The sequence below is a fragment of the Rattus norvegicus genome, chromosome X (genome assembly GCF_021556685.1).
Source record: "Rattus norvegicus strain SHRSP/BbbUtx chromosome X, alternate assembly SHRSP_T2T, whole genome shotgun sequence".
NCBI lineage: Eukaryota > Metazoa > Chordata > Mammalia > Rodentia > Muridae > Rattus > Rattus norvegicus.
Genome location: NC_141554.1, coordinates 41529932 through 41546034, shown reverse-complemented (window position 1 = coordinate 41546034; position 16103 = coordinate 41529932). Strand labels below are relative to the sequence as shown.

Below are 16103 nucleotides of genomic sequence, written 5' to 3'. Positions count from 1 at the left end.
TAAAGGTCCAGATTTGCCATATGTATGTACGTATGCACGTATATAAGTATGTACGTTTGTGTATCCTATGCAGGATTAATTGCAAGCTACTGAGATTCAGACATACAATAATTCCTATGTAGAAAGGGCATCACATCATCCTCACATTGGAGCTCTGCTCAAGCACGAGAAGAAAAAGCAGCTTTGAAAGTTTCAGAGATCTCACAACTGTCAAGAATCTGTGTTAACCCGCTAACGTTCAAAATGAATTAATGTATAAATCACTCAATCACGTGCTTGTTGTAGAGACAGGGTCTCCTGTAGTCTATATTAGCCTCAAACTTACTCAAGGCTAGCCTTGAGTTCCTGATTTTCCTGCCTCCACTTCCTGAGTGCAGGGATTACATGTGGGCATGACTCTCATATGGTTGGCAGAGTAGATGAATGGATAGACAGTTAATATGTGTACTTGAAATAAGTTTAAAAGGGAAAATAGCCAGGCATGGCGACACAAACCTATAACCCAGGATAATTCAGTGGGAGGCTGAAGGATAGCTACAAAAGAGGTCAAAGCCGGACTGGTACCTTCCACAAACCAACAAGCAAATAGAGACAGAGGCACAGAACTATTATCCTAGGTCGCAGGTAGTAAAGCAGGGCTATTGAGAGGTCCAGCACAGTCAAAGTGGCATCCCACCATGCACATGAAAGGAACTTCAAGGGAACCTGAAGGTGACAAGCAGGGGACTCAGTGATGACTGAGTTCACTGGCTTCTAGAGAGAAAATGACTCAGCCTTTGGGGTAACAGGGACGAGGTAGAGGAGTATGTGAGTGGGAACTGATAGATATGGGGTTGTGAACATGTCAACGATTGTCTTAGAAGGCACGTGGGGAGACACCAACTAGAATTCACATCCCTGGCAAGATAGGCTTCAGAGGAGTAAATACAGTACACAGGCAATGGTAGGGGAAAGGCCTCAGACGACACAAGATTACTAAAATATATAAATACTTAGGACTTTCCCTTTAATATATTCGAAACATCACCAAGACCTAAAAACGAATCCTTCCAAAAATTTTTATTTACTCACAATTCCTGTCAAGTTAGTCTCTGTAAGACTAATCATTGGCCTCCTTTCACACTATAGGCTATACCACTGATGACTACACTATAACTCACAGATTTATCATTGGTCTACCAAACTTTACATCATTAGGATAATTTACTCTATAAATCTAACTTAGAGAAGTCATGTGGCAATTCAAGTAGAAGGGAGACTAAAATCCTCCTACCAAGCTGGGCATAATCCCAGCAAAGATAGAAGAAAAACGCCAACCAGCCCAGTGCCAAGGAGCAAGCAAATGATGAGAGTTACTTCATGGCTTGTATACTAAATCCTGTGGATGTGAACAGAGAACAGACAGCTAAGAATGGCTGGAAGCTGTGCCATAACAAGCAGCAGGCGCCATTTGCAGCTATGCAAAGTAAATATATGACCAACTCTCCTCCTTATGGATGCTCTCCCAGGCAGAAAAGGGCTAGGTCTCGACCTTTCAAATTGCTAATCTATTAAGAATAATTTTCCACATACAGAAGGGAAAATTGTATGTGTGTAGGGGGTAGTATTCAAATTTTAAAAGCTCCATTGCTTTTCATTTCCCCGGTGAAAATAACTATGTCTACATCTCATATATAAAAACCCTCAGATACCAAAGCTGTGTTCTGAAAGATGAAAGGACATCATTCTCCTGTAAACGCAGAAACAGAATTGGGGAATGTGAGCACAAGAAAGGCCATCTGACTGATCCAATAGAGGGGAGGAGGAAGAAGAAGGGTAAAAGAGAGAGTACGGGAAGAAAGGAAAGGACTGGGAGGGAGGGAGGGAGGGAAAGAGAGGGAGAGAGGGAGAGAGACAGAGACAGACAGAGACAGAGACAGAGACTGAGTGATTGATTCAAGAAAAATTTTCAGCCAGATCTGGTGATTGGCACTATGATTGGCACTCAGGAGAAACTGAGTAAATCCTGAAGCCTCTTTGGCTATGCAATGAGTTTTTCAATGCTAGGATTATAGGTACACTCAGGTGAGAAACAAATATTTTAAAATAATATGCTAAAAAGCTATTTTAAAATGTACTACTTTTAATTATTGACCACTATTTCCCTATGCTTATTTTTATTAAAAAGTCATTTCTCAACTCACTGATTGAAAGGCAAGAGCAATAAAAATCACAAAATCCTTCTAAAAAGGCTGCCTTGATTTAGTTCCCCACAGACAAATACAGTGTCTTCTTTTCCTTCCAAGAACCCTCTTCCTCTTGTCATTTACACCAAAACTGCTGGGTCTTAATGCTGTCTGTGATGCTAGAAACCTCCAAAGTTGGTAACTCAATGCTACCTTTCCAAGGAAATACATAGGTTTTCACCATATACTTGTTAAATAATAAAGTCTTTAAGAGTTCCACACACCTCATTAATTATACTTCTGAATCATGCAATAAGCATGAGGAAGATATTTTTGAATAATGAGGGCTTTCCTTCTTTTCTTTAATTGCATAATTTTAGCAGCCACCTCCTCCACCCACTTCTCAGACCATGCCTGCATTTGGATTTCCTTAGAAGGGAAGGAATATTTACCTATTAGACAGTGTGCTGCTTTCCACATGGTAAGGCTTCCTTTTTGTTGACCTTGAAGGAGACCGGTCCAAAAGTCTCTGAGTTTGAAATGTAGGGTGATTCAAACACTGCTCCGTCAAGTATCTGTCAGCTGGGTCCAACTTCAGTAAATTCTTGGGAAATAAAAATTTGGGAATGGAAAGAACAAGTTGAATTTAAACTCTACCAAAAATCTTATCTTTACTTCCTGGGAAAGAAATACGTGGTCACAGCAAAATATCTAGCAACAATAGCTCAGGGAAAGAAAAAAAACCCATCAAAATCGCCATTGGGGATGGCTGGGGAGAGGGGTCTGGGGAGGGAAGGGGAGGGGGATAAGAACAGGGAGGGAGCAGGTTGGGGGAAAATGGAGGAGACAGTAATGGAAGGGACAATGGATTTGGGAGGCATCTCTGGGATGATGGAAATGTAGGAAAATGGAAACTCTTAGGAATCTATAAGGTTGACCCTAGCTAAGACTCTTAGCAGTGGGGAATATGGAGCCTGAACTGACCATCTCCTATAACCAGGCAAGTCTTCCAATGCAGGGACTGGAACACCAACCCAGACACAAAACCTTAGACCTACAACTTGTGCTACCTACGTGATGTCCAGGGATAAAAGATGGAGCAGAATTTGAGGGAAGAGCCAAACAATGATTGGCCGAGCTTGAGGCCCATGCTATGAGAGAGAGCCAAGTCCTGACACTATTAATGATATTCTGCAATACTTAGACAATAGCCTAGCATAACTGTTATCTGAGAGGCTTCATCCAGCAACTGAGGCAGAGACCCACAGCCAAACATTAAGTGGAGCTTGGGGTATCCTATGAAAGAGGGAGCAGTAGGATTGAAGAAGCCAGGGGAGTCAAGGACATTACAAGGAAACCTACAGAATCAACTAACCTGAACCCCTAGGGGCTCACAGGGACTGAAGTGCCAACCAAAGAGTATGTATGGGATAGACCTATGACCTCTTCATACATGTAACAGCTGTAAAGCTGGGTCTTCATGTGGAACTCCTAAAGTGGGAGCATGAGCTGTCTCTAAATACACTGCTTGCCTTTGCACCCCTTTCCCCTAACTGGGCTGCCCTGTCTAGCCTCAGTAGAAGATGTGCCTAGTTTTACTGAAACTTGATACGCCAAGGCTGGTTAATATCCAATGGGAGGCCTCCCCTTTTTTGAGGAGAAGAGGGGAGGAAGTGAGAGGGAGGGAGTGAAAGGAGAGGATAGAGGGGAAACATCGGTAGGGGATGCAAAGTACATAAATAACTTAATTAAAATCACCCACAATCTCACAATTATAGTCCTCTTGATAGGACACTTTCTAGTTCTGTTTGTGAATATCATATATAGTCTTTCTTCTATGATACCTGGCTCGTGATATATACATGTTTTTATATCCCAGTCTTTTCACTTTCTTTATGAAGAAACCTTTTGTAATATAACAAGTACTTAAAAACCTTTTAATAAGCATGTGTTTGCATTCTTCATCTTTCTACCATCTTCAAAACACACAGTTATTCTCTCTGGAGACAGTGCAGTCACCAGTTCCCTGTACATTTCCCATGAGGTATATTCTTCATATATTTTCATCTGATTCTTTTCGTTTACCCAAGAGTAGTACTCACATAACTGTATGTACTTAGTTTCCCTTCCACGCACCATACAATGTTGAGACCATTCCATATAAGGACAGAGCTTAAAGTCTATGTGTATACTGTATATGTTGTTTTCAGAAATCCCCAGATGACAAATACTTTCCTTTTTTCTGGATGGCGTGGGAACACACCATCTTCTAATACTTTTTGAGAAGGAAGGGGACGGAAGGCAAGGCCTTGTGAATACTAAGCCAGTGCATTACAACAAGTTACATCTCCAGAGTTTACAACAAGGCTTTAAATGATTGCAGAGAATCGAATATGATTTACTTAGCAAGCATCCTACTACTAGACATTTTCATGACAGCCATTTTTCACTATTATGATTAATGCTATGACAAAAACACTTGAAATCTAATGGATTCTTAAGGGTTGTACTCTGGTAAGTATGCAGAGCATCAAGAGTCTTTTTCTCCATGATGCTAAATTACCTCTTAGGAAGGTTATCTTAAATTATACTCCTCTGAAGAAGCACATAAGTCTATCCATTCATACTCTTAGTAGTTGAAAAATCAGATATTTAAAAGATGTTATCTCATATCTGTTTAAAATTATCGTACATGTTATGTACGTACATATGTGTGTGCACCACATGTGCAGTTGTCCTCTGAGGCTAGGAGGCTGGGAACAGAACATGAATTCCCTGGAACTGGAATGACATGTAGTTGTGAACCCCCACTATGGTTGCTGGGAACCAAATAGGGGTCCACTACAAGAGCAGCAAGTGCCTTTAACCACGGAGTCACTGCTCCGGGCTGTCTCACAAATGTTTATCTCTTTGTTTGTTAGCAATGCTGAACACTTTTACACGTTTACTGGTTACTTCTGTATTCTCTTCAATCCTTTTTCTGTTTTTGCATCTATCCTTACTTATTTCTAAGTACTCTTTGCTCACTAAAGTACTCACCCTAGGTTTTATGTTGAATGTACTAGCGTTCTGACAACTGAAATGTTTTCACCCACAATTGTTTGTCTCTAGTAGTTGGACAGAATATTTGACTTTGACTTATAAGATAATCAAATATTTTAAAAAATCCCAACTACCAAAGTGATATAATAAAATTCTGCAGTTCACTCTTCTAGGTGTTTGCTATTTTCTCTCAGAAAAAAAGAAGGATAGAATTCCACTATTCACAAATTCATTTCTAGTTCAGTTCAATTTTATCCATAATTAATATATTTAGTTAAGTAGTGAGAGCAAATTTGTTTCCAATAAGCCAGACTTCAATATCAATCTAATATTACAGAACATTTCAATTCTGGCCCTACAATATACTGATATATTCATTTTGATCCAAAGACTCTAATTATTGAAATTCAGCCACTAATTACATGTGGATTTATATCTATATTAATTCAGACACAATTGCAAACTTATCTCAATTCTTTTTCTCCCTTATAACAGAACAAAAACTGAGATGACTTTAACTAGTATTTCCAATAGCTATCATTAAAATGGTTTAAAATATAAGATGCCCATTAAAAAGAAAACTTAAACCCCCCAAAAATATTGTTCAAATTCAAAGCATTCATGACCTTTTAAAAAGGAAGGGGTTGTTTTAACTTATTTGATACCATGTAGAAGTTACTGTAATAAAAATCCCTACATTTATATGTTATGAATACAAATGGCCATGTTCAAGTTACTGTAAACCATGAAGTCCTTATGAAGAAAGTATGAAATTTACATAGCTAACAGCTTTTAAAATTTAGCATGTGGCATGATTTTTTAAAAATGAAAGTAAAGGAAATAGAAGTATTATAGCTATTTTTAAATTATTAAGGGCATAGGCATGCATTAATTATAGTGCTTGTTTTCTCTCTACTGAAACAGTGGCTATAAAGAGGTACAAGATGAGATGAGTGCTTTAAGCACTAGATATGGACACAATCACCAATATACATTTAGGGAGCAGCAAAGACTAATTGAAAGGACAACGGAGGTTTTTCATTTTAAGAATTCATCCTCAAAATCAGGTAAAAGAATGGTGACCTATATTCATATATGTATAATTCAATAATACTAACCACATTATATTAATCAGTGACAGAAATAAAAAATGATTTCTGGGCTCAGAAAGTAAGACTTAGGAAGGATTCAGAGGAGGCTTTTAAGTTATCAACTACGTTTCCATGTCTCAGTCCAGGTGAGGTAACAAAAATATGCTTATATTATAAAAACAGAGATTTACACATAAGTAGAATACTTTTGACTGTATAGTTCATGTGTGTATGTATGTATGTATGTATGAACATATGTCTGTACATTGTATGTGCAAAAGCGCCTACAGTGGTCAGATTCTCCCAGAACTGGAGTTAATGATGTTGTTAGCCTGGGTCCTCTAGAAGAGCAGTGAGTGTACTGAGCCATCTCTACAGGCCCTCAAATTTGCATTTCAATGAAAACGTTTACTTACTTTTAAAGAATAGCATCAATAAACATATTAAATAACAGGAATTATAATGTTTACTTTCCAAGCCTCCTTCCAAACCCTCCCATCTAGCCCTCTCCACTCTCCTTCAAATTCACGGTCCCTTTCTCTCACTAATCATCATTGTATTTTTAACTAAAGAAAAAACACATAAAAGACAGGAAGCATAAAGTTGTGTTTAATTCCATTTTCTACTCTGTTCTATTTATATTTATATCATCTGTATTTATTTTTTAAAATTACTAAATGAATAAGGCCCAGATTGATTAAGTATTGACTACACGAAAGAAGGTACTGGCAAAACCCAACAATTTCTGTCTAATTAAAATCAAAGAGTGTTGAGGGTTCATTAAAAAAATAGCAGTTCTCAATCTGTGTTAATAACATCAGCGCTTCATTAGAGTTTCATACAACGTAGTATTTGATATTTAATTAAATTAGGGAAACATTGAGGCAGAAATGCTTTACTATGAAATTTCTGAAATCCTTTATAGGATTAATGGACACTGTGTGTCTCTAGAAATGTTTTATGGTATGTGGCCTTTCCCTAATGCCAGACACCCTCATTTACCCTGTTCTCTGAGACACAGGTGAACATACCCTAAACAGAGCAAAGTTTAAAAAGCCCAGCTCAGTAAACTTGCCACTGTGCTAAGTGCGACTTTTCCACTTTCTACACACAGTATAGCTTGTATGCAGATGACCGCTGAATGAGTGGGCATAAAGCAAAACTAATCCATCAGCAAGCATTGATGTGCCATTCTAAAACAATCAATTCGTGACTTTATATTTACTTCCTGAAATGAAAACTGGGGAAATATAAAAAAATAGTTTTCACTCAAGGGACCAGTGTCTTCCGAGGTAGAAAATCTTTACTTTCTTATTTTTTAGACAGAGTCTATGGCTAACCTCAAGGTTAGAGCAGTCTCCCTGTTTCAGCCTCTCAAATGCTGACATTATAAGCATGTGTTACCATGCCCAACAAGAAAATCTTCAATAAGGAATTTTGAAGCTAGAGCAATAACTCAGCAGTTAAAGCACTGGCTGCTTTTCCAGAGGACCAGGGTTCGATTCCCAGCATGCACATGATAGCTCACAACAGCCTATTACTCTGCTTTCAGGACACTTGATGCCTTCTTTTGGCTTCCATGGGCACTGCATGAACGATGCACAGGCAGACATGCAGACAAAACACCCATATATAAAAAAGAATTTAAAGGATGCTTTGAGTAGTTTGGAGTAGGATATCTTTTGACAGAAAGGCTGCATGAGGAAGAACACTCAAGCCATTACGTTATAGAGGTGATCCTGAAATATCTAAAGAAACGACAGAAACAGTAACCTGCCTTGGGGAGAAGAGGTGCAGTCAGATGACAGAAAACAAAAGAGAGCAAAACAAAACAACAAAAGACTCACTGACTCATACTCCACAGATGCTGCAGAGTCAATGTTCATAGAAATAATTATACAATCTTTCGTCTTATAACATCCACTTTAAGATTTGTTTCAAAACCTATGCCTGAGTAGTTCTTGAGTGCCAACAGATAGATATTCATTATTCTGCCCATTTTAGGAAAGTAATTTACGGATTACATGCTCTCTCTAGATGGTCTGAGACATCACTAGATTCCTGTTGCAATTATAAACAAATTACATGCCATTTAACAGGACATACTCCCCATTAATCATCTACTAAGAAAACCTTTAATTCATAAAAGCATGCTAAAAAAGTATGCAGAGGAGCATCCATAAACCAAAGGACTTTTGTCACTTTTCTTACCTTCATTAGGTCAAGTAAAACACTATTTAAAATTCCAAGGTATCGTCTCTCTAATGACTGAGGATGGTTAACAGCTGGAAACTGGAAGAACAACACAACATGAATATTAGCATTTGAGGAAGGATATGTGTACATATGCTTCTGACGTTACACAAGGCCACATCTGGACAGAAATCATTGCCCTAGTGTTGATCTAAGTCAAGTTACTATTTATATATTACTTTTGGTGTCTGTCTATTTTAGATTATGAATCAATAGGACTAAGTATTAAATACTGGGAAAACATACAGGTCAAAGAATATACCTAAAGCTAGATAGAACACTGAAACTTGTAAAATGAATAAAAGTCTGGGCCTATACATCTTGAATCTTGTCTGCTTGCACAACTTGCTTCTGAAACAATTTATAGACAAATACTGACAGAGTGAAGAACAGAAGGGTCATGATAGGATATTATATAAAAATGTCTTGGCTTGTCCATAAGAATGTGCAACTTGCTCCTGAAAATGGAGACATAAAAGAGGGAAAAAAAGGCAGCAAGAGGCCAGAACCTGAAAGACTATTTGAAATAGTGAATTTAGGCATTTGTTCTATTATTGTTTTAAATATACTCTTCTAATAATCTCTTTTTAAAAATCTTAAAGTTGTAACCAGAGCAAACATAGGCACCTAGACCAATAAATTCATTTTAAATAGAGAAAGAGAATTGTTTTGATGTTGTATCCTTCTGCCAATCCACATTTGACAGAATCTTGAGTAGTACCAAAGCATTGACTAAGATAACGGCAGGACCTACTCACATATACACCTGCTAAACGGTGAGTGCTTGTTACTTGTAATACAATTTCTTTTATGCTAACATAGAAAGGATTTCAAGGTAGGGAAATCCTTAAACATGCCAAATAAAAGGATTGAAGGACTAATTATGTAGTAATGTCAAACAAGATATTAATAAATACACGGGCTACCATCCCAGCATTATATTCTGTAGGGCAAGAAAAAAACTTGAGGAATTTGTTTTCTGGTTGGAGCTAAACCATGGCAAGGTGGCGCTCAAGAGGATGAGGCAGGAAGGGCTTAGGTATGAGGACATGGAGAGACTCTGTGGCTATAGAAGAACCTGAGGGCATCTTGAATTCAACTGTGAAAGAAAAACAGCAATGTGATGCTGTGTAAGTCATTTTAAGTTTATTATCCTTACAGTATAGAGATGGAGGAAAATGATCAGAAAGTTCAATAACCGGTTCAAGGAAAGCCACAGAAGGAGAGAGCAGAAGTACCATTTGCATCTAAGCCTGCGATCCAAATGCACTCTCTTTCCAAAACAAAGTACCTCTCCCAAGGGAGCTGCATTAGTGCCTTTTGATGCTACTGAAGCATTAACTACCATTGTAAAGGGAGTGACCCCTGTCAGGCCATGATAAAAGATCCTCCACCAATAAACTTTAAATAAGACTTTGTTTCTATATCAGTGTCTCAACCTGTGGCTCACAACCCCTTTGGGGATTGAATGACCCTTTTACAGGGGTCATATATCAGATATTGATATCAGATATTAACATTACAATTCCTAACAGTAACACAATTTCAGTTATGAAGTAGTAATAACAATAATTTTCTGGATGGAGGTCACTACAACATAAGGCACTGTATTAAAGGGCCACAGCATTAGGAAGGCTAAAAACCACTGTTTTATATTTTTATACTACATATCCTACTTTTCTTTCCTCAGGAAGGACATGTTATTGAAGAGAAAGAATGCTGAAAGCTAAAAGCTCTTAGAAAGATCACAATAAACAAAATCGACCAGGACAAGGAGTTTGCTGTGAGATTGTGTCTCTTAGGAATGACAGAAGCTACACACATAAACCCTCACCAAAACGACCATCTAAACATGAGGTGAACAAGAAGGATACCAACAGATATGCTAATTTGGACACGAAAAGCTCATATTGCCTCAACCCTGCACAAGGAACTATAGGCAACTAAGAAATGCTGAGAGCGGGAGAAATAGTTTTTCCCAGCTAAGTGAACATCAATTGTTTATTGAATACCTATCAGTCAACCCTGAAGTGATGATATATAGACTAAGCAGGTTATAAATTGAATATTTATTAGCTGTGCAGTGGTAGTGCACACCTTTAATCTCAGCACTTGGGGGCAGAAGCAGGTGGATCTCTGAGTTCAAAGGCCAGCCTGGTCTACAGAGTGAGTCCTAGGACTACACAGAAAAACCCTGCTTGAAAAGCAGAGAGAGGGAGGGGAGGAGAAGGTAGGGGAGGAAGGGAAGAGAGAGCACAGAAGGACGCCTACATGGGAGGGTTTGGAGGGAAAAAAGGGAAGGGGTAAATGAGGAAATTACACTATAATTTAAAAATATATAAAATATTTTAAAAATGACCAGGCAAACTCCTAACTTAAAAAACATGTATATGTTCTTGAATGAAATGCTATTCTTTTTTTTTTTTTTTGGTTCTTTTTTTTGGAGCTGGGGACCAAACCCAGGGCCTTGCACTTCCTAGGCAAGCGCTCTACCACTGAGCTAAATCCCCAACCCCATGAAATGCTATTCTAATGTGAGATATTTCAGCAAAGAGCCAAAGCTGAAGCATGCAATTTTAAACTACATCCTAGGTCTTTGTTTTTGTTTTTATACTTTCTTAATTATTTGGCTAATATAATACAATGTGATGATCTCTTTACTGAACACTAGCTATATACTATGCGCTGGTCTGGGCATTTCGTTTATTTTCAGTGCTAGGGACAGACTCTGGCTGGATGCATGCAAGCTAGGCAAGCACTCTCCTATGCAGGCATCCTCTGGCCCTTCAAGTACTTCACACAGATCAGTTCATCTTCATCATCTATCACCATTTCATATGTGAAGAAATCAGAGACCCAAGAGAATGAAACAGCTTCTGGGAGTTACTGAAATAGTAAATATGGGGGACTCTGATGGCCTACTTCCACTATGGAACATTGATAATTACTTCGTTCAGCTAATGAATATAAGCAGAATGGCATATTGTGGGTTTTTCAGTCTGTATAAAAGCAGGTGCAAATACACGGCATGCAGAATTAGTTACTGGTTTGATCATGGTTGTCAGTAAATGCAGTTTATGGGCCCTATGCGCTCAGCTGTCTGTCACACAGAGTCTCAAAATATATCATGACGGAAGAATTTTCCTTCAAAAGACACTGTTAAGCCTCTAAAGAGACCACACTAATTTGGTTAAGACACTATGAACACTTCAGACTAAAACATAAACTTAGTGAGGTCTATAAAAATCAAACTGTCCTGGAAGGAAGAATTTCCCTGGAGGATATTTACACACGGAGCTGTCTTATGTTGTCTAGCATTTTATAGAGATCGGTGTTCAGTGAGGAGGTCTGTGAGCAAACAGGACCACAGACAAGAAAAGAAATTTATGATTTTAGGGGGTCCCCTAAGTTTGAATGTGGCCTCTAATTCACGTGTGATTTATTCTTAAAGAACTGTCTTAAATTTCAACCCTCCCCAAAGCTGTTCCAATGACACATCAGATGTGATTTCTAACTTTGCAGAATTTGTGATGTACTCATGGTCTAAATCACAATGAAGTATGTTCAAAGCAGAATAGGGAAGTACAGTGCACTATACTCTGCTTTCCTATAAATTTATAGTTGTCCAATTACTTCAGTATGAATTTATTTCTGTGTTTTACATTAGTAGATTTTTTGTTTTATTTTCCTCTATGAAATCCTTGTATCTATGTGGCATAAGCACAGCCCATAATACCTTCACTTTAGATGTTGGAAAAAGAGAATCATGAGGTCAAGGCAGTCTAGGGTATACGGAGTTACAGGCTCGCCGTGGCAACTCAGTAAGACCCTATCTCCAAATCAAAACCAAAATTCTAGCATCTATGAAGAACTAAAACAAAAAACAAAAAGCAAGCAAACAAACAAACAAAAAACCACTAAGCATCTAAACCTCAGACCATTCAATTAACAAATGGGTAAATGAATTGAAGACAGTTCTCAAAAGAAGATATATAAAAGCCAATAAATATTTTTTTAAAATGCTAAACAACCTTAGCCACAAGAAAAACACCAATTAAAACTGCTTAGAGATTCTCTCTTAACCCCAGTCAAAATTAAAACATCAGGAAATGCTAGTGAGGATGCGAGGAAAGAAAAATCCATATTCACTGCCAATGAGAATGTAAACTTACACAGCTACTATAGAAATCAGTATGATAGTTCTTCAACAAAAGCAGAAACAGACCTCCTAACTGATCTACTAACTATACCACTTTGGGCGTCTGCCGAAAAGGAATTGACAATGGCATAGCACAGACTTACTTGACCATCCATACCTAATGCAGCATTACTCACAACAGCTAAGATAGGGATTCAGCCTGGAGGCCTAACCAAGATGAACAGATAAAGAGATGGTGACATAAAAGCGCAACGGAATCTTAATCAGTCATCAAGAGAAAGGAAACCATGTCGGTTGGAGGGAAATAAATGAACTGAAGATAATCACGCGAGACAAAAGAAGCCACACTCAAGAAAGCAAGTGTAAGCTTTTCTCTCATCCGTGCAATGTAGATTTCACTCCAAGGCAGAAGGAAGAGGTCTGGACAGAGGCGGGGATGAAAACAGCTAAAGCAGTGGGCGAAATAAGAATATATCACATGCTTCATCTAAGATGCAGTATCTAGGGGTGTGTGTGTGTGTGTGTGTGTGTGTGTGTGTGTGTGTGTGTGTGTGTGCGTCTGTGAGAGAGAGAGAGAGAGAGAGAGAGAGAGAGAGAGAGAGAGAGACAGGCAGAGAGAGATAGAGATAGACAGAGACACAGACAGAAGACAGAGAGGGAGGGAGGGGAGGAGGGAGGGAGAGAGAGACAGACAGAAGACAGAGAGACAGAGACACAGAAACACAGACAGACAGGCAGAGAGAGATAGAGATAGACAGAGACACAGACAGAAGACAGGGAGGGAGGGAGGGAGAGAGAGAGACAGAGAGAGAGAGAGACAGACAGAAGACAGGGAGAGAGAGACAGAGAGATACAGAAACACAGACAGAGACAGGCAGAGAGAGATAGAGATAGAGACAGGGAGAGACAGAGACACAGACACAGACAGAAGACAGGCAGAGATAGAGAGAGAGACAGAGAGAGAAGAGAAGAGAAGAGAAGAGAAGAGAAGAGAAGAGAAGAGAAGAGAAGAGAGGAGAGACAGAGACATAGACAGAAGACAGGCCGAGAGAGATAGAGATAAAGATGAGAGATGAGAGGGGGGGGAGGGAGAGACAGACAGACAGAAAGCTATTTTTAGGGAGAGAAGGGGACTATTTTTAGGGGGATGTTAAGGGACCAGCCACAGAGGGCAGGAGGAAGGATGTGGGAGGGCAATAAGGGCTGTGACTAAGAGCGAGATACAGTGATATACATGTATGAATGTAATGAAATTATTTTATATGCTAACCAAAAGCATAGAGAACAAAGTGAGGGTATAAAGAAAAGGTCTTAATTTCTTAGTTGGTTTCTGAGCCACTGAGTAGGGCTAGAAATGTCAAATGTTGCTCACCGTTCAGATTCTGCAGCATAGACCTAATGAGGCCTGAAATAAGTAGCAGACCGAGTTTATTGACATTATGAATCCTGCAGCCGACTATTTATTTAACACTATGCAACCTAGCAGATACCACCCTAAGTGTGCTAAGAAGGGTACAGACAGTTTCTTTCCTCAAGAAATTCACGAGTCCAGTGAGGAGGCATATTCTTGCAAACAGCAAAGATAAAGTTCAAAAGATCAACTTGAAACTAACTGAAAGTTTAAGCAAGGTTGAAGAGGTGAAAGAGGCATTAGAGGTGGCGAGAAAGGCAATGCAGTTGTACTTGATGGTTAGGAGTCAACTGTCTAACTGGACAGACATCTAGAATTTCCCGGGAAAGGGGCCTCTGAGCACATCTGTGCAGTTTTCTTGACTACCTTAATTGATGTGGAAAGACCCATCTTCTATTCCTGGACTCTAAAAGACGGAGGAAGGCAATTAAGCAATACTTCACCTCTCTCTCTGCTTCTTGACTGAAGATGAAATGTGACCAGTTCCCTACCAGGATGGACTGCAATCCAAACTATGAACCAAAACAAAGCCTCTCTTCCTTAAGTGTCTTTGCTTGGGGTATTTTATCACAGCAATGGGAAAATAAACCAAGACAACATATATTAGTTTTTATGTTTAACGTTGTAGGTGCACTGTCTGTCACTGGCAATTTCTGTCCTTTGGAAACTTATGAGATAGTCAAGGAAACTCTGACATGGATAAAGAACAATTAAACAAATATATGAAATAACTTAGTGTTATGTTAAGTGGTAACATGGGGACAAAGAAGGGTATTATGGGGGAAAGAAGTAACCGTATGGAGGATGGTCAGAGAGAGGAGATTCTCTTTGGGTTGACATTACAGTACGAGGAGAGATCATGTAAGGTAAGAATGCTCCAAGGAGAAGAAACCATCAGTCCTATGTTCGGAAAGAATGAAAACCCTGGGATGCCTATAGAGGCCAAAGAAAAAGCAAGTGTGGTAAGGATCTGGAGGGAGGCATATGGAGAGAGGTATGAGAAAAGGTCAGGTGGGGCTGGGGATTTAGCTCAGCGGTAGAGCGCTTACCTAGGAAGCACAAGGCCCTGGGTTCGGTCCCCAGCTCCGAAAAAAAGAACCAAAAAAACAAAAACAACAACAACAAAAAAAGGTCAGGTAACAAACAAGCCCCAGCCATGCAGTGCCTCACAGGCTATGGCAGGGAGTATGGAATGACTGTCAGTGAAACAGAAATTCAGTAATTATGACTACCTTTATTTTACTTGTGAATATATTTATTTGCCTTTCTGTTAAACCAAGAGCAAGTTCTGTTTGTTGTCACATTTTCAGCATCTAGGATGAGAAATGTTCCATTAACTGTAAAAATTAACTTGTTGAATCACATGCTATTTGTCACAGAATCGATGGTCACTGTTTGGTTAATAGAAGCAAAAAGAAAAGGAGAAAAACAAGTCTGAAGTAACTTAGGCATATTTGGAAGAAGAAGCGAGAGCAGAAAGGAGAGACAGGAATGAAAAACTATATGCGCCTCAGTGGGTTCATTTCTCCCAAGTGGACTGGGCTCAGTAGGAGCTTGGTCTGTGTCGCACATGTACATGTGAGCAGTAGTGCTCTCAAACGGAAACTAAGATCCAGAAAGTCAAAGATAACACTGTGAATTTGTCATACCATGTTAGTTGATGGTTGCTGAGGGAAGAAATGTTTCCTTTAGGGACATAGCTGCTGGTAGGTCACTCATACATACATGGGAAGCACAAGCTGGAATCAGTGTTATTAATAACAACAGGAATAAAAATAAGGAAGACAGGAAGCTTAGAGGAATGTGAGGTAGGGGGATGAGAGGGATTGGATAGAGGTAACGGTGGTTGGACATGATTGAAATACATTGTATGCATATACAACATTTTCAAAGAATAAAAAATAGATTTAAAAAGATAATAGCATAGTTTGAGAATCATACAATTTGCATTGGAAAAGAAAATAAAAGATGAGATGATGAAA

The 16103-nt window shown here is 38.9% G+C and overlaps 1 protein-coding gene across 4 annotated transcripts in view; it reads right to left on the bottom strand.

Annotated features, from left to right (window-relative positions):
- The window catches only part of Cdkl5 (cyclin-dependent kinase-like 5), a 223980-nt gene that overhangs the window by 67126 nt on the left and 140751 nt on the right, over positions 1-16103 (bottom strand). For all 4 annotated transcript variants that reach the window (NM_001421533.1, XM_087598823.1, XM_087598824.1 and 1 more), the window contains exons 10-11: positions 8510-8590; positions 2618-2769 (exon numbers count right to left, since the gene is read on the bottom strand). In NM_001421533.1, the coding sequence (NP_001408462.1) occupies positions 2618-2769; positions 8510-8590 (233 nt within the window). The remainder of the gene's footprint in view (positions 1-2617; positions 2770-8509; positions 8591-16103) is intronic.